This window comes from Anthonomus grandis, chromosome 10 (genome assembly GCF_022605725.1).
Source record: "Anthonomus grandis grandis chromosome 10, icAntGran1.3, whole genome shotgun sequence".
NCBI classification, from domain to species: domain Eukaryota; kingdom Metazoa; phylum Arthropoda; class Insecta; order Coleoptera; family Curculionidae; genus Anthonomus; species Anthonomus grandis.
This window is the reverse complement of record NC_065555.1, coordinates 12,360,175-12,387,990: the sequence shown is the minus strand read 5'-3', so window position 1 is coordinate 12,387,990 and position 27,816 is coordinate 12,360,175. Positions and strand designations below refer to the sequence as shown.

The following is a 27,816-nucleotide window of genomic DNA, read 5'->3' as shown; positions in this document are numbered from 1 at the left end:
AAATATAAAATTAAAGTCTTAATCGGCATATTTTGTTGTGAGTCGGTAAAAAAACCCTTGTTTGGTTGTTTATAGCCGACAATAAAATCGGGCAATACAGTTTTTATCTAATTATTATTTATATACAGGGTAAAGCAGTCAAACCTGCATTTTTGAAATGACTATAGAAAAAAACACGCTTACTTTTTGCAAATTTCATTGCTACCATGTTAATTTACGTGAAAAAGCATTTCAGAAACAGTATTTAAAAATAATATTATTATTTAAAGGTCTATTTCGATCAATAGGATTTCGAAGGCGTTCTCTAAAATTGTTCATTATATCATGGAGCATGTACTGAGGAATTATTTCAATGACCTGACGAATTCTCGCCTTGAATTATTCAAGAGTAGGAGGCCAAGGTTCTTCGAAAACTTAGTTTGTTAGGTAGCCCGACAAGAAAAAATCACATGCAGTGAGGTCGGGTGAACGGGCGGGCCAAAAAATGGCTCCCTTCCGGAATATTACGCGATTTGTGAAAACTTTTTTAAGCAGATTTATGCTAGCCCGAGCCGCGTAGCTTGTGCTCCATTTTGTTAAAATAATGGTTCATGATTTAGTTCATGTTATTATAATATAAATTTTGGAATATATTTAGATATTACTAAGTTTATTGATTTTGACAGTTTGGTTTATTGTCAACTGGGCTTTGGCAGGTTGTAGTAAAGATTGCTTTAATTTATCATATATAAGCTTTGGACTACTTATTAAAAACTTGGGTCTAGTTTCAAAGTGGTCATCCTGGTTCGTGGAACAATTGAGATGGTTGACCCTTTTCGAGTGCAACCACCATGGTGCGAAAAGTGCATTAGTCCTCTCTTTGAAATTATTACAAATTTTAGCCTTTATGGGCATAATGCTGTTTGGTTAGTTTTCCGGATTTATACTGGCTTTTTTTACGACGATTTTAGTCCTAAAACTTTTGCACGTGCCTCTACTATTGGCAAAATGGCGTCACTCATACTGTCATTGGTTTTTATACCCTCTGGTATAGAGGTAAGCATTTTTAGAATATAGTTTTGCATTTTTATCTTTGTCACAGAAGTGAGTTTTACTCTAATAGGAGGCTCATTGTTCTAGGGTTATTTGGTACGAATCTTAGTATCTTGATGAATCTTTGAACTAGATGATCCTGTTTGGAAGTATATGGGATTTAAAGGATAGGTCTATGGATTTATAAGATCAAGTCGTCTTTTTATGTGGATGCAACTGTAGCGGGGCAAACTTAGGAATTTGGGGGTACTGTGCCTAGGAAGTAGCTAAGTACTCGTAACATAAACTTTTATTTTTCTTACATATGCCATAATTATCATATATTACTATTACTAAATGTTTTGTAAATCACTCATCCTGTAAGACGGGGCCGGCTACGTAGCACCACAGAGTGGTATAGTTCATTATTTTACACATATATTTAATTTTATTATAATTTTGATTCCTAATATTAATTTTTTTTCATAGATTTTAAAAGCAAGGGAGAGTCATTATTTATAACTATTCTTTTTTTATACATAAGATAAATAAAATTGTGTTAAGGAAAAATAAGGAATCTTTAAGCACTTATAAACTGAAAATCCCTTAGGTCGTAATTTTGAAATCAAAGTCCTTAATTTTTGAGTTAATTCTGCCCCACAAAGGTCCCATTTTAAATGCCAGTCGATGACAAGACCCAAATACTTTATTGACTTAGCCTCTGCTGTCTTGAACGTAAAGGAAAAGCATGGCAGGTATTTTGTTTTTAAAGTATTTAGAGATTATAAAGTCATATGTTACCTGCTGAAAATACCTGTCAATTTGATGTTTCGTTATTGTCCATGAGTCGCTAGAGTAGAAGATGGCAGTATCGTGAGCATAGCTAACAATTTTTCCTTGGATAAGGAGTTTTTCAAAGGGATAACTTAAGTAACAAAAGACGTGGCCCCAAAAACCAAACAGTTAAAAATTATACTTTGTAGATTTGTATCTGAACTGACTGTTTTTTTTTTACTTAGATCGATCGTAATTAATCTATGATCCTCGAGTGCCGTGGTCATATGGTCGACCATGTCAAACGCCTTCGACAGATCAACAAACATGCAAAGAGAAAGTTTTAAATTTTTTGAAGCCTCATATAAATAAAATGTTTATTTTTAATCACCTTCTTCTTTCAAGTTGATCTTTAATCTCTAAAGCAGTATTCATTATAGGACAAGGCTGAATACTGTTAATGAAATTTATTATCCTTTGTTTAATTTTTTTTTCAAAAACCTTGGCGATGTTTGCAATAGGTCTGTAGTTATAGCATTTGTCTGCAGTTTAGTGTATTGATTTCCTTTTGGTTTAATATCGATGGATGTATGGTTGAGTAGAATAGCATTTGTTTCCTAGACTTCGCTATCCATGCACTATTCGATCTATGTATTTTATTTCACCTAATAAAAGGCCTTATTTATTTAACAACCAATATAATAATTATATGTTCTTCTTCCTTCATATGATTAAAGATTGTGGTCGTAAATACATACGTTTCATTGACCATATCTGTCTGAGAGGTGGTTCAAAAATATTCTCACAGATATTCTCCAATTTTGCTTTTGTAACAAGTACAATGCAGTCTTTTACTGCAAATTTTGAACCAGCTCAAATGACTCCTTTTCTAGCAAAACCTCCCCTTTTCTAGCAAAACCTTCCTGTTTTAAAGAAAAATTATTAAGAGTTAAATATTGTACGTGAACTATTCCCCATTTTGCCAATCCTGTAAGATTTTGCCATGTGTACTTTTGTTATTCGTACTTTCTGCTTTTCGACGTGAAATTTTAATATTATTTTAATAGTATTTTCATTAATTTCGGGTAGACCTAAAATTCTTAGATTTTGCTGCTAAGAGAATTGTTCTATAACTACCTTAATCATAGCGCAAATACGGCAGAATTCTTCTTCGTCGTATTTTGTAATTCAAAATACTCATTTGATAGGTAGGTTGATCAATTTATTTATCGTGAAATATATAGGAAATAACAATAAATATATAAAAAATAAGGTAATTATAATAAATATTAATTATTATAATAAAAAAATTGTTTTAAAAAGAGTACATATATCTAAAAAAAAACAATTTCGTGTTCATATCGACTCATCGAGATATTTAATTCTTATCCATAAAATTATTATATGAAAACTGTGATTTTTTTGAGAAAAACATAAGAAAAACATAAAAATACAAGATACAAACAACATATTTGGGAGTAAAAATGGTGTTTTGAAAAAAGGTGTTTTTAAATATGGTAATTGAATACTATCCCTATCGGATAGTAATAACTAAAAATTTAAATATATGAATAAATAAAAATATCTAACTTTCATAAAAAATAAAAAATAGATTTTAGAGCATTTTAGAGCTCTTCGTTAGATAAATAGGTTTAAGTTACCTTTATTAGAATCCAGGACATCATCAACCATCCAAAATGTCCCAAACTGATTATATACTCTCTCCATATCATTAATATTCGTAACCACACTAACTTTACTGCCATCAGGTAAAGTAAAATCATCTTCTTTATTAAAACTCCAATTACCCAATAGACCAGCAGTTTTATTGATAAACGTCCATGGCAAATATACCCTTGCAGTCATATAACCTGTAGAATTGAAACTTGAAACTTACAGTATACATAAAATATGTCAGGATTTACCTTGATTATCTAAAACTTCAACCCCAACTCCGTTATCGAACATCATAATTACTTCGGATTGGTTCAAAATGTATGTAGGAGTATATACTGTAACGCCAGGAAAATGTTGGAATTTTAAAGATGGTCTATCAAAGTAGACCCTCTTTCCATCAGCTATAACATCTAACCTGTATCTCCACCTAAACATAATTATTATTAGTTGTATCAATCGACAGTTAATGTGTAAAATGTTTACCTAGCGTATTCAGGTCTTCGTCTAACTTCTACAACGGTAGAACTATTACCGCGAGCAACAACAGACGTCAATTGTGTAGCTTTGACTTCACCATATAGATTAGGATCCATTTGTTCAAATCTGCCCTGAACCTCGATATTATCTAATCTTGCCTGGGATTTGATCAACACGAATTCTCCTTTACCGTTAAAGGTGTACTCGAGGTCGTCAAAAGTTACTATGTGGGGATCGCCGTAGACTCCGGCAATACCTAGACAAATTATTAGGCTATAGTTTATATAAATTAAATTATATAAAATGTATTTAGAAAAAAAAACGCTTAAAATAACAATTAAACATCGCAAGATTGTGAGTCTTGACAATATTTGTTGGCCATAATCTTTTATCCAAGTATAAATTTTATTTAAATATCTATAATTTACTCTAGAAGAGGAAAGTAGGGGATTGAGTTAGGTAAGTGATGTAATTGGACTTATGAATTAGAGAGTAGAAATTTTAACACCTCTTTGAGCTATTTTACTTTTAAAGTATTAACATCAGAAAAGTATGGAAACTTTTTAGAACGATGAACATATTTGTTTCTGCAATTTAATGCGGCGTATATATAATTAGAATATGAATTAGAGACTTCAATTTATTATTGAGAACAATAAGAATTTTGTCATTTACAAGGCATTTTTTAAATTGGAGTCGGAAATATGTATGGCAACTTTAATTTTCGAGAAATAGCTTTTCGAGGTGCTCCCGATTTTGGTGCATTTCTACATTAGGATAATTTATTTTATGTCCAGAGTAAATCAGATGAAAAATACCGATGTCTTGGTACGATGAATAATTATTTAACCAAGATATTTGTACTGTATAACAAATACTTTCTAACCGAAAATAAAAGAAAACAGACATTTGTAAAACCAGGCCTGTGTTGTATTAATTTATGTATTTATCTTTATTAACGGTATTAACTAATTTACAAAAGGAAAAACTAAAATTTAAATAGCAAAATAAAATATTAAAAATTCACATGTTTGAGGGAACTTTTAAATATACAATTGGAAACATGTAAGTCCAATCCATACATATTAAAATGCCGAAAAACCAAATACTAGTAATTGGACTATGCTGGTCGAAAGTATTTTTGTAGAAATTAACATAAAAACGTTTAAGTCTTGACTGTCTATTTGCACAAAAGCTAAGTCTACTTAATAAATAATTGCAATCAATAGTTCTATTCAGTAATTTAAAAATAAAACGTAAATCAGCCCTCACTTGTCTTAACTTGAACGTGTTCACTACTAACATAGATAAAATTGATTTATAGTCAGTATATCCATTAATTTTAGGAACTTGAAGGAACAATTCCTTAAACGCTTTCTTAATTAAGAGAGCTATAACAGAGAGACCAAACATTACAAACATACTCTAAACTAGATCGTACCAATGAACAAAACAAGACTTTTAGTACAGAACATAAAAAATCACCACTAAATCTCAATATCTAAACTTTAATATGGGCTTTGTATGGATTTTTCAATATGTGGTACAGTAATAATTTGCTATCCAAGGTAATGCCAAGATCTTTTACCACCGTTACTCTTCTTAACACACACAATCACTGTAATATATTCAAATCTAAACCATTTAGATTACACCCTCAAAAGAAGAAAAAACACCCTTTAATATATTAAACAAATTAAACACTGGTTTAGCTAAAGTACAAACGCACTCATTAAGTAGCAATTCAGGTACACCATCAGGACCAAAAGTGTTGCATTTTAAATTAAGAATTTAACTGAACACATATCCTATGCAGGTATTAATTGAGTTTACATTAAATTGCTTTCTAAGATTGGCATAATAATCAGGAACTCAATACGACATATCAAAGTAAACACTAGACAGATATTTGACAAACAAGTCAACTTAATTCGCCTCTTCACTTGTTTTAACACCAAAGTATAGACCAAAGGGTTGATTAATAATAATATAATTCTATCTAGATATTATAATTAAATACTAAGTTTTTAATTTACCTGGAGCTTGATAGGCAACACAATCCTGACTAGGCCGCCTCTCAAATCTTACAGTTTCACATCCAACAGCTTGTTCTTCTTGCCACAAACAGCATAAGTACTTCGGTACCATATCGTTAAACCACTGAGACAAAGTTGGTACTTTCGTAGCCTCTTGGTACGGCATTAAACCTAAATTGTGACAACGTTTGGGACTGGAACCCCATTGTTGATCGTACGATAACATTAAGTAGTGATTTTTGTCATAACAACATTGTTGTTCTGATCCTTCCAGACTAAAAAATAGTTTCAGATAATGTGGGATAGTTCTAACAAAGAAAGACTCGAAAGTATTATACAGGGTGATTTTTAAATTGATACTTTTTGTTTAACTGTGTATAGAACTCGGTAAAATATAAATTTTTTTCAAATAACTTTTTTCGATACACTCAAAAACAAGGGACATACAGAATAAAAAAAGTGATTATGGGTTTGTTTTTCATCGTCTGTTTATGTTTAGTTTTTGCTCGAATTTTTGTATTATCGATCACGCATTGTACCGATCAGTTAGTCTTAGACACTTTTGGTTTATTGTTGTTAATTTTAAATTTGCAAATCCTAAAAATGGCACATCGTTATGAAAACAATGAACTTGTGGATATGTTGCTTATTTATGGAGAGTGTCTTCAAAGTGCTGCTTCTGCTTCGGTATTATACGCAGATCGCTTTCCTTTGCGGAATCATCCTACACCCAGAAGTTTTATAAATCTTATTCAACGGGCTAGGGATACTGGCGATTTACGGGAACATCGTGGAGGGCATGCAGGAAGAGGAAGAAGACCTGAAAATGTTCATAGGGAAGAACAAATTTTACTCGAGTTGTTGCAAAGCAGGTCGGATTAAGTCAAACAAAAGTATGGATAACATTGCGCGAGAATCAATTTAATCCCTTTCACGTTCAACGTGTCCAAGCGCTACTGTCTGAAGACTTCCCCCGCAGAGTTCAGTTTTAAGAATGGTTCCTACAACAACATGAAAATGATCAACATTTTTCGAACAAAATTTTAGCCATGGACGAGGCAACATTCGCCCGAAACGGAAATAACAATTTTCGAAATACGCATGTTTCGTCTGTTGATAATCCCCATGCAATTCGCAGAACCAATTGTCAACACCTCTTTTCTGCTAATGTGTGGGCAGGAATTGTGAATGGGATACTTGTTGGACCATTTATCTTACCAGACCGTTTGACGGGAGATGTTTATTTGGACTTTTTGCAAAATAATCTGCCTGTTCTGTTAGAAGACGTGCCACTGAATATCAGGCAAGCTATGTGGCTCCTGCAGGATGGAGCACCTACCCATTTTAGACGACAAGTGAGCGAATTTTTGGATATAAGTTACCCAAATCGGTGGATTGGCCGAAATGGACCAGTTGCATGGCCACCAAGATCGCCAGACCTAAATCCATGTGACTTTTTTTTGTGGGGGTATATGAAAGTTTAGTTTTTAAGACGCCTATCGACACACAAGAAGAACTAATAGCACGTATTGAGCAGGCTGCGGCAACACTTAGACAAAAACCGATTTCTCTATTGCGTGCCGTTACGGAACGGTGGTTACGTCAAGCAAATCGTTGTGTTAAAGTTAATGGTGACAACTTTGAACAACTTATTTAAATTAGAGAGGACCGTATTGAACTCATTTTTATAACATTTTGGCAATGCCATTTTTTTATTTTTCGGTTTTTTGAATAAAGTTATTTGAAAAAAATGTTTATTTTACCGAGTTCTATACACAGTTAAAAAAAAGTATCAACATAAAAATCACCCTGTATATTTTTTTTAAGACTTACGTTGGAGATCCAGTTCTAACGCAATGTACAGCCTGATTATTATAGTAGCAAGTGGGATTTGAGTCTTTATCGCAATCAAAATCAGGCATAAACTTTCCTTTGTCGGCCAAGGCTTGTTCTAAAGTGCAGGGACATTGTGGTAATTCATGAGCGAAATTCTTCAAATATCTGTCCGTTCTTAACCATTCATCGCACAACGTTTTTGGCCAGTTCGTACCGTATAATCTTTCCCATTGCCAGTTAAAATACCAACCGAGTGGAACTGGCCTAAAATATAAAAAAGAAATAATATTTACTAAGTTAGATAGTTCAAGAGAGAAAGATTCCTAATGACTTACCTGCTCCAGACCACTGGATTGATTGTAGTGGTCTGGGTAGATGTTGAAGTAGATGTTCCAGTTCCACTGTAATCATATTGTATGGGTATAGACTCGGTTAAGTTTATTTGAATAAAGCCGAATTTCATGTCAGTCAAAAAAGTGTTATCTCTATTTTGATACTGCTGCGGTATAATTGTGTATTCACCGGTATTTTGAACATTTTCGGCGATATCTAAAATGTATTTATAAATACAATAAATAAATACAAGATATATCTAAATAAAAGTAAAAGTCATTACCTGTAATATAAAGTAATGTGGGTCGTATAGAAGTTTCTCTGTAACCCCATAATGAGATCCTAATGTTGGCGTTTTCGTTTGTAGTCAAATTGTACTTTTCCCACGTGATTTTAATCTCTTGAGGATTTTTATCATGAATCTTCATGTCCTTGAAATATATTTTTTGAGCGGCGCTTGCTGGAGTTTCTATTAAAATTTTATAAGAAAAAATATTCTGTGAGCAAATATAAAGTAAAAATAATGAAATATATACTAACTATAGTGTATTAAAAAAGCAACTGTATTAAGATGTTTCAAAGAAAGTGGATATGTTTGGTAGATTTGTGATATAAACTAAACAAGTTAAAATTTTGACGGAAACTGCAAAATTAAATGAAAATCAATTACTCTTCTTCTCAAGTAAGTATTTTCGTATCGTAAAGTTTACTCAATCTGAACAAGGCAAGGTTTGGAATCGAACCCCTCATATATCAAGTATATGACAATGAAAAAGAAAGACAAACATAGCTATATATTTTTATATTTTTATTTAATTGCATTTGTGAGAATGCACTCTATTTTTTCTGTATTTCCCCAGTTTGAGACACTATAGATTATTTAATTATAGATTATTAATAGATGACAATAAATACTCAATTTATGTACCTAATCTTAATTATATTTTGATTAAATTAGTTCACACTTTTTAGACCGTTTTTATCTCTGAATTATTAGCTTAAATTTTATTTGTTACATTTCGTCAATAGAACTGAGAATAAGAACCCTTGACCTGGGACAATTAGTTAAAAGTTTCATAAGAAAAACTAATTCAAAAAAATATTTTACTTTGGAAAGTGGCCGTAAGTCAAAACTGTCAAAATAAAAATACAAAGTTGACCAAAATTATTAAATTAAAATATAAATAATAATAATAAATATATATAATAATAAATAAGTTTGATAACGTCATTGGAAAGTTTTGATGATGGTTGAAGGATTTCTGCTTAAGCCTAAGTTTTATTGGATCAATATCAATCAATTGGGAAGGGGAAACAAATAAGTGTTGTCATATTTATATCGCTATATCTTGTACACTTTAATTTTAAATAAATAAATTTACACAGCCAATTTTAATGAGCAAGGTATTTCTCTCTGTGTATTGGCTTCTGGCCATCCTTTGTATGCATTTAAACAGTCTTGTATTTAGATCTTTTGAGAATTAGATTTAATAAAAGCAAATTAAATTTCGTCGGAAGAGTTCCTTGCCCACTGCTGTCTTGTCTCTCCTCGGTCAGGCCTCGCACTGTCTGGCTTTGCTAAGCTTAGATTACTAGTTAGGGTGTTAGTTTTGTAATATTTAGTTTCGATTTCTTGATACATAACACTTCCAACCCTCACGTCCACCAATCTCCTATTTTTCTAATAATATGAAAGATAATTTTCATTTCTCTTAATGAACTTTTGCAGTACCATTAGTTAGTTTTAAAAAAGAAGTTATAGTGTTGCTCACTGTAGACTGTAAGTATCATCTAACAAATAAATATATAAAATATGGAATTAAGTTGAGCAAGTAGAATGTCTGCTTATTATCCAGATTAAAAAGTCTTAACTGTGTGAATTGTAAGTAATATCAAACCATGAGATATTGCAGTCTTATACTACTTATACTATAAAAATCATGTAAACTAATGAGAATCGGGAATCCCTTTGCAGTACCCTAATCGGATGCATCATTCCAGGCACGTGTTTAATCGTTTAACAATAATTTCGGCTCAAGCCAGATTTTTATTGACTTACAGAGTCCAATCAACTAAAATAATAACCGCTTAAATTATAGTCATTGGCTTCTTAATATTATAAGGGACAATCGTCGTTTTTTGGATAAAGTGCTATAGACAGGTGAAGCCTTATTTACCAGCAATGCTACAGTAAACCTGGCCAACACGCATTACTGGTGTGATCATAATTCTCACTGGATGCGTAAAATTGACAATATCACGTATCCATCCGACATCGTTGGACAGTGAATGGTATGGTACGGAATTGTTGAAGATAAACAGCGCCATCTAACTTCTTTTTTTAAACTAACTTATGTCACTGCAAAAGTCCACTAAGATACGACACCTTATTCATTTAAACTGGTTAAAGAGTATACGAGATATAGCGATTTAAAAATGAGAAGCTCAATTTAGTAATTTGGAGGAAATTTTAAATTTGTATTTTTAATTTGACGGTGCCGTCTTATGGCCACTTTGCAAATTTAAAAATTTGGACGATTCCTCTTTGCCATACTTGTCATGATTTTTTTTCCTAACTGGAGGTCAAAAGTTCTTGAGATATATATAGTGTACACCCTAACTAAATTAACTGTTATTAATCATACATTTATTGGTTATGTACAGTTGCTTTTACTCATAGCTTTGTATAAAAATGTGGATAAACAAACGTTTATCTAATCATTATTATAAATAAATCTCATAAACTGCACATCTCAAAGGAACTAAGAGAAACAAAAGATCGTCAAAATTATATTAAATTTGTATAATCCAGTATGAAGGAAAATTACTAGTTTAGTATTAAGATTTTATAGGATAAATTATTAATAAGTAAAAATGGATTGGTTATAAAAAAGGAAACAAAGCTTACCAACATAATATCTTCCTTTCCATTTATAAACTCCAGGTCCGATTGCAATCTCAAATCTAACGTATCCTTCTACCATAAGTGGCGGCTGTATACAAATTGCTCGATTCCTACTCACAACCGTACCGTAAACCACATCGGCAACATCAAATTTACAAATAACTTGATCGGTAGGATTAAAACACGGCCCAGTTATGTTTACTACGGTGCCTCCCAACATGTTTCCAGATTCGGGGGCGAACATTAGTGGTAAATTTGCACCATCTGTAAAACGCATTTGGTTATTTATATATCAGAAGATTATAATCAAATCATTCTACATTAGAGATTTTAAATATGGCATTATTTTTTTCAAACATTACTTTCCTAACTCTCTAAAACTAACTGTTGGCATTTGAAATATCTCTATCATTTAATCAATTTAACTTTTGCAATACAGTAGCAACAATTGTTTTTAATACTGGTTAGTAGATATTTATATAAAGCTTAGGAGTTTTTGTTTTTTAATTTTGTTTTGTAATTAGCCATGAATATGGAAAATACTATTATTACTAACTAGTAGGCAAGAGTTCTATGTCCCAAAGTGGATCGTTGAGGCAAAAGGTGTAATTTGATTTATTTATTTATTAAATATAAGGGATCAACCCCATGACAAAAAATTATGCAACAAAAATAAAAATTAGTACTTGACCACTATTACCTAGGTACTTAACTAACCATATATATTTCATAAATTTACAAAAAAAATAAATATACAAATATAATTGAGAACCACGCTACACATTAATCAGTTACTTATCTTATTACCACTATCAATGCATTAATAAACCTGTTACAGTCTTACATCCACTAGACCTATCCTAAGTTAGTAGTAAAATAAAATTTTTAAAATGACTAAAAGGAATTTCAATACCCCAATCAATGATCAGTCTTAAAGTCCTTTCAATAGATGTGCATTGCATAATTAGTGCTATGATGAACATTGAATGGTATCCTGCTTATGAGCTGGACAAACCATCTGCCTGTTTAGAAGTTTATATATAAAAAGAAGGTCTATATTTTATTATATACTAATTTTATTCTTTGATGTAGTTTTCATATGTAATACATTCATCATAAAGCATCATCATATATGTGGTCCCCCGGGATTCCTAAATGAAGTTTGTAAAGATAAAAGCTAATAAATTAATTTTGTACTCTTTCAAGAGCTAAAGACTTGTTTCTATTATAAGGAGACCATATCATGGAACCATATTCCAACACTGAGACCACCAATAACAGGTTTAACCTTTTACATGTTGGAACAGACAGTTTCCTACAATTACGCAACACGAATCCCAAAACTTTTGACGCCGTAAGAATAATATTAACAAAGTCAGTATATCCAAGGTTAACACCATTCATTAGATAAGGAGTCAAATTTCTTATTCTTAGTAGATCTATTAGCCTATTTAAGTAGTCTTGCATTAGAAATATATCTTGAAACAAACTAATAAGCCTATAGGATTTCAGAACACCAGCAAACAATAAGAATGTATTATTACTAACTATGACATCATTAATAAAAACAAGGAACAATAGTGGCCATCCTGTGGAACACCAAATACTGTACTGACAAGGCGTGGTCTAGCACTAACTATTAGTACCTACTGAACCCTAGAAGAAAAAAAATAGTAAAACTAAAGGAACCATACCATGCGAAAAGATAAATTGGGATAACTTATGCATCAAAATAGTGATATCAACTCTATTAAAAGCCCTGGAGAGGTCTGTATATGTCACATTGACTTGTTATACACTCTTAAGGGTGTGAAACACTAGTAAATTGGTTACGGTACACATATCACGACTAAAACCATGTTTATGTATTCAGTTGTTCACCAAGTAACCGCTCCCTAGTATAAAAATATATCTGATCATAAATTAAACTGTTCATAAGCTTGGGAATAGCTGACTGTACAATTTCCTGTAATTACCAATTAAATTATTTTCCCCAGATGTAAAAATTGGAATTAATTTAAATGGAGTTTAGAAATAAGATGGCAATACTGCTGAATCTAATGATCTTTTAAAAAGGATAAACAGCAGATAGGTAAGAGTACATGCAAACTTAGTTCATTAAAAAGTATTTTGGTACATCGTCCCTGAACTTTTAATTAAAGTAATTATTTAATTAATATAATAAATACTTAAAATCAGGTAAGATTATAAACAAACATAAACTATCCATTCAATAACCACTTCAAAGGATCTTTGCTGAATGTTGGTTGCCGACCAAATAGTCGATATTGACCAAATTCTTTTGTATATTTTATAAAACCATCTTAATGTAAATAGATCAAACTTAAATCATAATATATCAGAGATGTATTAGAAATGTATAACATACCTCTCCTGTTCAAGACATCGATGACTTTGTGAAAAGAATTACAGAAAAAAAAACTATTGTATACAGGGCGAGTTTTTTAAAGTGTTACAATGCAATATGTTAAGAACGGCCGCAATTTTTTTTGTCATTTTGGTGACATTATAAGTTTATGGGAGGATATATTTTCTGATATTTTTGACATTTACACCTACGAGGAGCAGAGAGTAACTTTCTTAGTTTAAATTGACTGATGTGCTTTTTATTTTAAAAATAGAATTTACGTTAAATGTGAAGTCTGTTTGCAAAAAAGTTTTAAAATTGCTCTGCTGGCTACAGAACTATGATCAAAATTATTTTAATTAAGTTTAAAAATAATTTTAACCATACTAATAGCAGTTGCCATGAAAATTTGTAATACTAATGTTTATATTTATGTCACACGTCTTATTGACAACTACATTGTGTTTAAAAAGAACAAAAGTATGGTTTCAGCAGGACGTAACTCCACGTTATATTGACCCATAATTATTTAAATGAAATTTTTGAAAACAGGTAGATTGGTCGAGGTGGTCCTATCAACTGGCCTGCTCGTTCGCCAGATTTGACTCCGCTTGATTTTTATTTAAGGGAATTTACAAAGGATAAAGTAATAGCCACTGCACCTACGACTCTAGTGGACATAGAAAATAGAATTTGTTCTGCTTGTTTATTAGCAACACCAACGATCTTACAGGGTGTACGAAACTCATTTTAAGAAAAAAATAGAAAATTGTTTGAAAGTCAAAGGTGGTCATTTTAAATAACTTTTTAGGCATAATAAACGATAAATAATCAAAAATTGGATGGTAAGAATTTTTCTTTTATTGCAGTGACATACTTATACGTATACATAGTCATAATTCTGTAACTAATAGATGGATTAATTTTTTTTCGCAAACAGGCTTCACACCTGACGTAGATTTGATATTTAAAATAGAAAACACATCATTCTGTTTAAAATAGGAAAGTAACAGGGCATTTATCATTTAAAAAAAAACTCACCCTGTGTATCTATTGCAAGCAAAACTTTATTCTAAAGCTAAAATCCAACTTTGTAGTTTTTTAAATAACTTCAAGGTTTGTGGTTTATAGACAAATATAATTTGAGTTTTATGGAAACTGGTAAATAATTATATTTTTAGGTGACAGTAAAACATTTAAAGGAAACTTTTTATCCAGTTTAATCCCCTTTTATCCTCCTTTCTTCAGAACGAAATATTATCAAGGTCTATCAATTTTTCTTTCTAATATTTATAGCAAATATTAGAAAGAAAAAAAAATCGTGATTCAAAATTTCGATGAAGATTTAACTAAAAATCATGACAATAATAAAGGTGATATAACTGCTATTCAATGATCAGTTGTTTGCATTAATTTTGTTTATCTAGTCACATAACAATAAAATAACAATTTTATTTTGTAACTTTTTCAGAAGAATTTTTTAATTTTGACATTAGCCAAATTTCATCCTTAGATAAAATATTAAAATTTAAAATAAATTAACAAAAAATAAACGCATTTTCATATTTTAAAAATACATATTACTGTTAGTTACATACCTTTCAGTTAAGTGATCGAGAACATGTTTAAGCATCAAGTTATTGGTACGTTGTATACCTAAAACTATTCTGATCTTTTATGGTTTTATAAGCTCAATGGACTATTTAATTTTTTACTAATTACGATGTAATATACAGATAACTTTTAATTGAAATATATATTTTACCCATTAAATTTATTTTAAAAGTTTCATTAAGAAAATTATATGATTTACATTTTTTTAGATAATAATTCCTCTTATTAATTCCTCTAGAGCTAATAGAATCATTAACACGTTTTAAAAATTGCACTTACTTGTAATCTACATAAAGAAGTTTACCTAGCAATTTAGTGCCCTCTTAACTATAAATTGAATTAATTGCAAATATAAATAATCTTCAAAATTAAATCCAATCCAGAGGATCTTTCTTTTCAAGGACTTTTCCTGTTCAAATCAATCAGTCCAATACTTTAATTATTTTATAGTATGTCAGACATACAAAATAATTATTATCTTAAGACATTACTAGTTTATTAACATACCATTTTATGAACTTTTTTAGGATCTTCCTATAGTAAAACTTAATATGAATATTATCTAGAATATTGTTTAAAACATACCTATATCCTTGTTGCATGTTCCAACAAGAATATTTTCATCAATACGGAACAAGTGTCTTCCCGGAAATCCGTTGGCATATCCTCTGGCTGTAAGATCCCTGATAACGGAAGCTTGACTGTACGGACTATATTCCCAGCTTCTTGTACCGTTGCCTATTATAAAATAATATTTAAAAACAAATAACTATAGAGATTCAAAGCATTTGTAAAATTACCTGCATTAAATCCGACAAAAGCTGGCACACCTCCTTCGCCTCTTCTCGTATCACCTCCGGCTTCTGTATGACTGGTCCAGGCAAGGTTGAGGTAGTTAAACATGGCGTAAGTATAGACTTCATCAGTAGCGAGAACCATTTGGAAAGTATTTGTCTTAAAATCGAGTAAAATTATATTTAACTGAAGTATTATTATTTCACAGTAACGTACAAGTATTTCAAGTTTTTTTTTAATATTGCATCATATTTAACTTTGTAATTTTACGACTTAAAGACTATCCCGAATTTCCTACCTGCCAGAGAGCATTAGCAAAACCACCATTAAAAGATATGTTCTTCCAAGTGGCAATTATAGCGTGTTTAGGTTCAAAGGCCTCTGATCCAATAACTCCTTCCCTGATATCCCATTTAAGCCTTTCTCGAATTTCTACACCCATCTGATCAGTCCTGCCTATTAAATCTCTTTCCATTCTGAAATACACTCCAGGTGCCCTCCGGTCTTCGTCATCATCTCTTAAGTTACCTATAAATAATTAGTTAATTATAATACATGAAAAAATATCTATAAAAAGGTTACCAATTCGACATTTGCTGTAAAAGATTCCAATAAACGAAGGATCATTTCTCTTAGGCCAATCTCTTACTGGAAATACTAATGGATAATCCAAGTTCGGTGGTGGATCGCTAAATTCTAAAAACCCATTAAGTGACAACCTGGTATAGTTAAAACGGAATCCGAAGAAGGGCAATTGGAAATTAAGATTTTTGTGAACCTAAAAATATCCATTTTAAACAAATATTTACCACTAAATCTTAATAAGTGTTACTTGTGGTGACGAAGATTGTATTTCCTTTTGGTAATCTCCTTCGTTGTCAGCATTACCGCCTTGATCATAGTAAGGGTACATAAATAGTCTTCTAATGGTGTTTAATCGGGTTTCGGTGATCGTGTATGGAACACCGGAACCTCCTCTTTGATCTGTGTCAGGAGGGGCTACTCTTGATGTCATGGGATCTACAATTCGAATAATAAACATTTTAATATATAGTGTTAGTCATATAGTTTAATGAATCAGTTATTTAAAACACCATAAGCATTTAAACTTTTTTAAATGTCTACAAAAATCTCAAATACCATTCTAAGAAAATCTAGACTTTGTAAATAAAACAAATTCTTGTAACTTATGCAAAGTGGGTGTCGTGCTTCGTTAAAACTTATTTTTAGAAAAATTTGACATAACATTCCGATTTTAATAAACCAGAATAATGCACAAGAAAAAAATTTAGAGGAAATAAGCAAGGTATAATACTATAACTAAATGGTGGTTGGCACTGAATCCCCTAATGAAAGGTTGATTATTATGCTTATTTTTCTGCTCAGACTTATGGCTGAAAATCAAAAATTAAAATTCCAAATTATTTATCTAATGTCAGTCCTACTATTATTTTTACTTTAATATTCATTAAATACATTAATATGGGTAATCATCAGCAATCAGTTCCACTCTTCCTATTTAGAATATTTTTATTTTCTGAGAAATTGATGCAGTAGTAAAAGTTCTGATAAATGTCGAAATACTGATACAAAAAATTTAAGCAGGTTTGAGAAACGAATATTTTATGTATTTGCTGACTAATTCTTTTAATATCAAAGAAAGTCTTGTAAAGTTCCTTAATGTTCATTTAAATATCTAGTTTTCAAGCACAGGTGCTATTGTTTTACGATTAATTATAGCTAGTGCACTTGTACTATATTACAGCTTTTGCCACACATATATGTATGTAATCTTTTTACGCACTAAAAAATATTTCTATAATATAATAGCAAAATCTTATTAAAATCGAGTTATCGTAAATTGGGGGTTACTTGCTCATTATGGCGAGATGAAGTCCAAGTTTGCCGTTCAAAAGTGTTGAGTGATCAAGAAGAGGCTCTCATTTCAAAGACATTGGGTGTTGTCGCTTATTGGGGATTTCCTCACACAAAGGTTGATATTCGTAAGGTAATAAAAAAAATCTTGAATGAACAAGGAAAAAATGTTCGAACATTCAAAAATCAGTTCCCAGGACCTGATTTCTTACAATCATTGATAAAAAGGAACCATTTAAGCGTCAGAATGGCTTCCAACATAAAGAGCATCAGTGGATCGTAATGAAATTTTAAATTTCTTTAATAATATTGATTAGCAGTTAGAGAAGTGAAAAGCTTGGAACGTGACTGATCCTAGCTTTAGGAAGGTGGTGGTTGCGAGGAACACAGAAAGAGTGAAAAAACTTTAGGAGAATTCCCGTGCTACCATCAGTAATAGTTTGGGGGCATACTAATGGAGACCTTTTACGGCCAATGGTTGCATATGAAGCTTTGAATATTTATGACAACTGTATCCAAGATAGACCACGAGGAACAAAACATGCGAGCGACAAAAACTTCTTCGAAATGTGGTTCTTCTAGCATTTCCTGCTTCACGTCGAATCCATCAGAGAGAATAACGACCAACTGGTGCATGTTGCTGACTTTCTACTGGTATTTCGTACCCTAGAGCTTTTATCCACCCCAGAGGCAATAATCCAGTGGATTTAAGTTTGATGACCTTGGTGGCCAAACTTGAGGTCCTCCTCTGCCAATACAACGATCAGGAAAACGATTGTCTAATAAATTACGCACTCGGCGACTAAAATGAGGGTGATAGAGCCTAATGGTATAAATTATATTTATAGAACTACCTTCCCAGCCAATACCACACATTTAATGCAGCCTATTAGTGTTGCTGTATTCGCATCAATGAAAAGAAAATGGAGAGAAATTCTCGATCAGTGGAGAGACGAATCTCGTCTCCAAGGCTGAATCCCGAAAAAAAAGTGCCAAACCTACTGGACAGATTGTGAAAAGGGGTAAGTCAAAATGAGCCAGAGAATATTAAATCAGGATTTGGAGCAACTAGTTTGCATCCTGCAAATCCTGTGTAAAAAAGTATCATGTAATTTGATTTAAAAAAATTATTTTTTTCTTCAAAAATATTGGTTTTTAATTGGTTTGATTACATGAGGAACACCCCAAAATGACTTTTTTTAGGATTCATGGCTGAATTCTTCCAATTTTTATACCAACCATGGGTAGTTTTTCAAAATTCAAATTCAAATTCAAATTCAAGAAGTATGTAGATTTGAGACAAAAGGATCGTATATGTCGATACAATGTAATTTTTTTAAAGTTGTAAAGTGTGCCGCCGTACATTGAGAAATATTCTGAAAAGGTGTGCAAGTAGCCTTAACAATGGGTGAACATGGTATGAACTGTAGATTTATAAACGTTATAAGACATTATTCTTGCGTAGACAATCGACCAAGATCTATAAATCTTTGATTATAATAAATAGTATAATTTAATTATTTAGCTAAGTTGCCAAGGGTGTAAAATTAAATACCCAAGGATTAAAAACTAATTTGGATTGTCTTATCACTAACATGTCATCATGGCATTATTGTCTTTACAGAGATATGGCTCTCTCTCAACTTGGTTGTATCATAATGAACTGCTCAACCAGAAAGTTTTCGATATGGTTCTTTATTGAACTAAAAGAATGTGTTCAAAAAAATTCAAAAAAACCAGTACCAGATGGAATACCTATACTTTTTCTAAAAAATTGCAGTTTTAACTTATCTAGACCGCTGCATTACATCTTTAACCTCCCTTTTAAAGAGGAGTATTTTGGAACTTTTAGAAGGAGAGCTTTATTAAACCTATATAATGATTCGATGGTAGAGCCTCTATTGCTAATTATCGTCCCTTTTGAATACTTAGTGCAATTCTCAAGATTTTTGAAGGCTTGGTCTGCGACTTTCTGTCCTCACTGTTGGATCCATTATACAGTAGTTGCAACAATAACTTGGATTTACATCTTGTAGATCTACAGAGTTAAACCTCCTTAATCACATGGACTTCACATAGGTAGGCAGGTTTTCAGGTAGAAACAATATACACCAACTTCTTCAAGGCATCTGATTAAGCTGCTTGGGATTGATGGAACTTTGGTCTTGGTTTGGGTGTTACTTATTCAGTAGAAGGTTTATTATTCGAATTAGCGGTTTTCTATCTAGGGTAATTTGGGTGGATCAGGGCTCACACCTTTGACCACTCCTTTTCAATGTCTTCATAAATGATATTAATGAATGTTTTACTTACTGCAATTACCTGCTTTTTGCAGATGATCCAAAACTAAGCTGTGTTGTCAAATCATTTCAGGGCTATGGAAAATTACAATATAATCTGGATAACCTATTAGACTGGTGTTTGAGAAATGGTACGTCACTGAATTCTTTTAAATCTAAAATGAGCTTTTTCCAGACTAGACATTGTATGGAATTCAATTACAAGATTATCCGATATAAACTTGAAAGAGTCTCTGTTATCAGAGATCTTGACAGGTGTCGCACTAGACAAGAACCTCCAGTTTATTGCTCATTTGGATAATGCGATTGCTAGGATCTTTCAGATGCTTGGATTTATTAGAGGAATCACCCAAAAATACAGAGATATATTTTTTTTTAAATCATCTACTGTGCGTTATCACCTTAAGTACGGATCTTGTAACTGGTCCCCATTCTACGAAATTCACAGTAACAGCCTCAAATTGGTTAAGCACAGGTTCTTAAAACTTGTAGCATAAAGGCTGAGTATTTTAGTTAATTATGAAGATTCCCAAAGAATTGCTAAATATAGGTCTTATTACAGTATGCTATTAAAAAAGAGATGTCTTAACCCTTTATATAATTTTTTATAGTAGGGTGTCAGCACCTGAATAATTTGAAAAATTTTTGAAAAAAAATTTGAAAAATTGATTTGCATGTTCCATCAAGGACAAGAGGCAATATTAGATTTCACGGTCCAATTCATCGTACTAATTATCACTTAAATAAATTTATCTCTAGAGCGCCACCAGACTGAGTAATTAACATTCTCGAATTGACTTCTTTGGCTGGTTACATACATTCCTGAGGCAGGTACAGGACACCATCCATTGATATTGTCGTTGTTCTGTTAAGTTTATTTCCCTGATAATTTAATATTTACACGGTATGATGTACTTATTTTTAAATATGTGATTGTTAAATATATGTATTTTGTAATTAGCACTGCCATTGGATAATAAAATAAATAAATGGAAGTTTTTGTATTTACTTTTCGTTAATACTGTTTTGACTTTTGGAGAAAAATTGATCTCCTGTCACTGATTATAGAGTTATCAAAATTGTATAAATTACATTTTTAATTTTAAATGATGATGAAATATGTTTCACACCTCCCTTGGGTCGCAGGGATAGGCATATACATTCTAGAATAATCAATTAAATCTTTTCTTTAATTACAAGTTATTTTGGCCACTTTTCATAGGGTGGGATTTCCCAAATGCGTGAAAAAAAATTATTTATTCCCATTAATGTGTAGTCCAGGTAGAGGCATGCAATAAATGTGAGTAGCATACATTTTTCTTGTTAATAATGTGGTCTAAACTGTGTCAATCAGCCGCCACTGAACTTAATAATTTATATCTAATTAAGTCTAAATGTTATCATTGTAAATAATATTGCAAAATTTTACCAAAAATCCCACAAATAAGTTCATTATTATATTAAACTATTTTTTTAAGTACAGTTTAAAATCCTGTATCTTTAAAATAATGTATTTCCGGATCGACTTGTCATTTAATTTTTTTATAATGATTTTTTTGATGAAGTTCGCTTCCGAATATGCCTTTTAATTTTTTCACCGTAATTAGTTAATACGTCGTATAGTGTTATCTTGTAATCCAAAAAAAACCTTTAATTCAAAAATAAAACAGGTAAATAGTATTTTTCTTTTATCTGTTGTTATCGGTTAATACAACACACCTATTTATTTAATATGAAATGAAAGCAATATTTGTAGAGAACTAGACAAAGCTTCATATTTTTTGGCCCTATTTTATTAATAAATAATAATTTTATAACATTAGTCAAAATTTTATTTATTTCCTCGGTTTCCTGTGACTTTTATTGGTACATAAACTGTTAGAGTAACACATTTTTTTATTTATATACCCCAATTATTTCGTGTATGGCGTGTAATGTAAATAAGATAAAAAATTTGATAAAACAGTACATTTATCGCTACATAATTAAAATTTTCGTTTCAATTGATTAAAAAATATTTAACATAAAACATTATTTGATACAAATTTTCCTGTCTTGCATAGAAATACATTAACACATAGAATAAGTTTTAATTAAAACCAAAATACGCTTTTTTAATAATTTGTTTTAAAATGTAATTATGTAAAACCAGTTTTTAATGATGAAGTTAAAAGCCCTAGACCATTCTAAACAAATCAACAAGTTACTCAAAAGATACCTGGTGGTTCTTACATTACTTTAGCTTTTACTGAAATAAGTAATATATATTGAATTTTTACTATTTTTTATCAATCGCAATAAATATAAACATAGGTCAAAAGATCCCTGTACAGTTAGTCAGAAGTTAGAAAACTTCTAGTGTAATAAGACAACAAAAATCTCTTATTTAAAGCCTTTTATCGTATACTACAATATATAAAAGAAAATATCACTATGGCTCATACTAACTCAATAACATTCAAGTGGTCTGTATAACGTTCTAAGCGAGATTCGATATTTTTCCTGTTTCTAGTATTTTACTTTTTCTTTGGTGTCTTGGTGACTAATATCTATATGAAAAAACAAATAATCATATTTTTTTTACATATTTCTTCACGCCTCCTTTCAAACAATTAGCAAAAAAATATTAGTAATATAAATTACGAAAATTATAGGTGATTCATGTGGTGTAATAATTCGCTTATCTGACTCATTCTATTTCCGAAATAGGCAGTAAATAACACCTGTTATCTGAAATGTTAAGTAAACACAACAAAACGTATTGCTACATTTTCAGTAAAAGTCGATACGAAACTCTAGATAATTTTGAAGCTCTTAACAAAGGATAAATTATATATTTGAAAAAAAAAATGTTTAAGGCAAAAATTTTATGCCCATCATAAATTATATCAAACGTATTTGAGGATTATTATTAAAAGTTACTTTACAGCTAAATTTTTGAAAAGAAGTATTAATATAATGTAATTGTTCCAATTTTCTCCTTCAAAATACTACAGAATATGTTTCCCACAAGTTTCTCTTTCAGAAACTGTTAGAATATGCGAAATGTGGAAATTTATTTTTCTTTTTATTTCTAAAAATGTAGATTACTAGAGGTGTTTAAAAATTCTTAAGCTCTCAAACCTGCATTAAAATAACACATATTTTACATTTTCCCTTTAAAATAAACAATATCTGCCCTGACTTTCTATCTTTCAATTTCAGAAACTACATATATTGAATGCAATTTATTTGTTCAAATGTCAATATCATCTTTGATGATGTTTGTGACAAGGATAATAACACAGTGGCAAGTCCAAGAAACAAGAGAGAGAAAGAGAGAGAAGAATTGTGACATTCAAAGTCAAAACACTGGAAACTCTGAAAACAAAAACAAAATAGAAAATGCCGAAAATTGAAACCATGAAGAATTATCCACTGATCCCAAGGATCCTGATACCATATTTGGACTTTCAAATAACGGGAAAGAACAGGCAGGTCCCTGGATAACCGTCAGCAGGAAAAAGCAACTGACCAAAACAAACAGACCAGCCCCTATAAGAGGCACAAAGAAAAATATACCGCAGGTATACCATCTTTTATTTACTAAAATGGAGAAAAGTTCATGGGATTGGCCGGCGAGATCGCTAGATCTGATACCCCTTGATTTTTATTTGTGGGGTAATATAAAGAAAAAGGTGGACGCAACACCAGTAAGCAGTAAAGAAGAGCTACGTCAGCGAGCTATTACCTGTTTTGAAGAGCTAGATAACAGCGAAATTAGAAGAGCGACAAATATGTCTACCAGAAAACGATTTTATAAATGTTAAGAGAATATTGGTAGTTTTTTATTATGAGTTTTACATATAACTAACGAAGTATTTTGTGGTATAAATAGTCTTTTTATCGACTGGTCGTAAATCTATATGCAATGTATTAAACTTTTTACATGTTCTTGCTATTATTTGAGCACATTGTGCATGAAAAATAAATATTCTCATCAAAACTTTATTTGAGTAGTTAATAAAAATGTTTCTTTTTTAAATTAAGTTTATTATAAAACATAATGGCAATACTATAACTAAAACTGTCACTGCATTTTTATTAAACCATTGTGACATTTTAATAGCTAACTACGTAATTTACAAAATAAAAAAGTTTAAGATTATCAAGCTTCACGAAAATAAGTATTTCTTTCTAAGACGCGGCTCCTTAGATATATGAATTTGTTATATTAAATTAGAAGTATTTTAACTATCTATAAGAATAAAAAATTAAAATATACGGGGTTTCGTTTAAAAAATTGACTTTTTGCCATTTTAGTTAATGAAAAATTTTAATTTAATTTTCGATGACCCTATAGAATGCTGATTAAATTGGCCTGTGTTTTATACAATTTAATTGTTATCCCCTGGTTTTTAACAAATAACACGAAAACTATTTTTTTTTTTTTTAAACTGCTACAGATATGTATAGGGAAGTATGATAAAAAAGGCTCAAAACGAAACAGGAAATCAAAATATCTAAAAATATATAAGATATTCCATTTAAAAAATCAAAAGTGTTGCCATTCTTCTATATCAGCGGCAACGCTGCAGTACTGAAAATATTTTAGACGATAGAGCATGTCTGTTACCATGGCTACCAATTTTTAGAAAAATGCTACATTCCGTTTTCCATGTACGGCCAACGTACCATCGATCATCAATAACTCTGTATGTAGAACTTAACGGTGTATCAATGGAAATAATAGTTTTCTATTTTTTTTGAAATCTGTTTTAAGTAGTACATGCTATCAAATGACGTAAATACCTGTATGTCACATAGTACTTAATATTTATTTCAAAAGTGATGAGACTAAATGAAGCACTGTGCCACTTATAACAAACAGCAAGAATTAATTCATAATGGTTAAATTTTATAAGATAATCATTAATATAATAATAATAAATAATTAATAAATATAAGAAATACCGAAAGCAACAAATAAATGTACGTATTTTTGTCAAATTTTGCCCTAATTTTACCTAAGCCTAATCCCCAACAAGTACTAAAATCTCTGTGAAAATGTGACCAAAATGCAGTTTTTTTATTCTTGGATTGAATTTGTCTTTATTAAATTATGTTACTTATAAATAAAAATTTTAGCAAATTATGCTTTAAAATTTTAGTGATTGATTCTGACCTTTTTTATTATTGCAATTATATTTAAAAAATAATCAATATAAATGAAAGCAAAGCATCATTTTGTAGACACGTCATATTTCAAGATAAATAATTAAAATAAAGAAGAAAATGCATGATCACTAACCATAATCAGCATCGTAATAAGTGACATATTTCCCAGATCGCAATATTTTCTGTCCAGTTTTTAAACTAGTTTCGTCAATGGGGGATACATCTTCACCCGGAACCGCCTCTACGTCGGAAGACGGCTTCGATGATTCAGATTCGTTAGGATTAGGTTCACTATTAGTGTCGCTACTTTCGGGATTAGGATCGGGAGAATCTACGGGGTGATCATCTACAACAAACACAAGCATGTTAGTGTATTGTTCCTGTAAACCACTTAGCTAAAAACTAGGGTCTTTTTTATCAGTTATACGAATTACCATTTAAAATATTCACCTAAGTGGTTCCAAAAGAATTAATGTTGTGATTGTCTGAACCATAGAATTCTTTGAAAACATCTATGGTTTGGGCAATGAAAAAAGTGTGTAATGAGATTTACTGTGTGGTCGAACTTTTGTAAAAATGTAATTTTGAATATTAAATATTGCCACAAAGTCCAGAGACGTGCTGGATGAAATCTGGCCGCAAAAAACGTTTTACAATAAAACAATAATAATCTAGATGCATAGAAACTCCGTTCCAAAAAATATCTACAAGGGTATCAAATTTACCAAAAATAATGTTATCTTTCTAAAGTTTTACAACCCTGTACATCGATATTTATGACAAAAGTTATATTATATAAGAACTTTTTCATGATTGCGTCTCGTTGAATTTTGTAGCAATATTTCAAAAACACCCTATTTAAAGTTTTACCAAGTTTGTGAAACTAATAGATCAAAAATATTTTAGTGTTAAAACATGTAAAGCAAAATATAATAAGAAATTTAAATGCCAATTTTATATTCATGAAATAAAAATACGAATTATGAACAAAATTAATGCAATATTAATAGAGGAAAAGCATTGAATACATAAACTATGAATATCATGATCGTGTCAATGTGTGAAAATGTTTACACCTGCAAAACATGAACAATATAGCAACACCAAATAAGCAACACACTATTCATCATTTATAGTCTGGCAAAACACTAATGAAAGCTGGTACTATATTTGGGCCATTTTTGTTGTAGTCAAACACGCTGTTTAAATTTAAATTGTTTTTAAGATTCTTAAAATATATCTTGTTATTAACTCTTATTTATTGTACGATGTTACCTATCTTTGGAATAAACTAGTGCTACCGAAAATTTAAATAAATACAGGGTGTCCCGGACCTATTTAAAAACTAAATATCTTATTTATGAATATAGTAATATACAAAAAAAATTAACTTAACATTTATTTTGTCAATAACAATTATCAAAGTCACGCCTAACTAACTCATATTAGTCACCAGATTAAGTGTAAAAAGAGAGAGCAATATTCGCATCTACGTTTAACTAAGAGAGACGGCCAAGCAACACAAAGAATTCTATAGAGGGTAAGCAGTAAATAAAGCTTAATAATCCATTTAAGAGCAGGGATTTTAACTAAAACAAACATAAAAATAATAATCGACGTACCTAAATAAGGCAAATTACTGAGCCACGCCCAAAAAAATATTTCACAATCCATCAGTTTCACACCAAAAAAACAAGGAATATAAATTTTAAAAAATTAAATAAGTGCAAAACTCCCCAAATTACCATATGTGCCATTTTGAGAAGTATCATTTCCAAGCGCTGCACTACCAGGCTGTTCTGCTGGAATGGGGTCGCCAACTGAAGAATTTAAATCTATACTAATTCCCGGTACTGCTTCTACATCGTCCTCACTAATGTCTTGACTATAAGCGATACTACACAGCACAAAAAATACTACACCTAATAATAATTTACGTTCCATTTTGGAACTATGAAGGTAAAACTACTATAAAACCATAGGTTGTCGAAAAATCAACCTGTTAGTTAAGATCGCACTGATGATCCGTTAACTGCTCGATAAGTAATTATCAGTGAGATAAGGTTAATTACGTTATCTATGACTATATGTTCGCGGGAGCATGCCTTGTGTGTGACACACATTTTTGTGAAATATTTACTCTGGGCTTATGTATACTGTACATAAAGAAAGGTGTACTAGTTAATAAAAATTCATTAAGAAGCCAAAATCAATAACATCTGTTAGCACCTCCTGAAGAACCTGAATCACTATTTTATTTCTATAAAATTCTATGGCTTTTCTGACAATATGACTTTCTTCACTTTCTCTAAATAACCTGGATCATAATGATCTTTTCGATGACTATCAGGTTATTGATTATGATGGCAAGTCCAATTCGAATTACCTTAATTTAATACTTTTTAACATCTCAAACATTAATGCCCATTATGGTGATATAGAATTTCAGATTATAGTACTCTCAAAAACACATAAGATAAAATATAATATAAATGATTTTCGTTTGGATCAGTTTGAAGCCTTTTATAATAAAAGCAAATGTGATGGCACCATAGTATAATTATGTTAGAACCTCACTATTATCTAGGGCCGAAATTATAACTGTAAATTTCTCCAATAGTAACCCTGAATAAGAATAATGTAAAAATGGTGCTGATT

General features: G+C 30.9%; 1 protein-coding gene across 3 annotated transcripts in view; it reads right to left on the bottom strand.

Annotated features, from left to right (window-relative positions):
* The window catches only part of LOC126741012 (protein mesh), a 38,404-nt gene extending 11,211 nt beyond the window's left edge, over nucleotides 1-27,193 (bottom strand). The window contains exons 1-15 of one of the 3 annotated variants that reach the window (XM_050447262.1): nucleotides 26,904-27,193; nucleotides 25,292-25,504; nucleotides 16,659-16,846; nucleotides 16,409-16,604; nucleotides 16,125-16,354; nucleotides 15,832-15,985; nucleotides 15,617-15,769; nucleotides 11,053-11,313; nucleotides 8,428-8,613; nucleotides 8,147-8,360; nucleotides 7,809-8,075; nucleotides 5,976-6,250; nucleotides 3,946-4,195; nucleotides 3,711-3,889; nucleotides 3,447-3,656 (exon numbers count right to left, since the gene is read on the bottom strand). In XM_050447262.1, coding sequence (XP_050303219.1) covers nucleotides 3,447-3,656; nucleotides 3,711-3,889; nucleotides 3,946-4,195; nucleotides 5,976-6,250; nucleotides 7,809-8,075; nucleotides 8,147-8,360; nucleotides 8,428-8,613; nucleotides 11,053-11,313; nucleotides 15,617-15,769; nucleotides 15,832-15,985; nucleotides 16,125-16,354; nucleotides 16,409-16,604; nucleotides 16,659-16,846; nucleotides 25,292-25,504; nucleotides 26,904-27,102 — 3,175 coding nt within the window. In that variant the 5' untranslated portion in view covers nucleotides 27,103-27,193. The remainder of the gene's footprint in view (nucleotides 1-3,446; nucleotides 3,657-3,710; nucleotides 3,890-3,945; nucleotides 4,196-5,975; nucleotides 6,251-7,808; nucleotides 8,076-8,146; nucleotides 8,361-8,427; nucleotides 8,614-11,052; nucleotides 11,314-15,616; nucleotides 15,770-15,831; nucleotides 15,986-16,124; nucleotides 16,355-16,408; nucleotides 16,605-16,658; nucleotides 16,847-25,291; nucleotides 25,505-26,903) is intronic. The other 2 variants (XM_050447264.1, XM_050447263.1) reach the window with 2 other exon arrangements.
* Nucleotides 27,194-27,816: the final 623 nt, after the last annotated feature.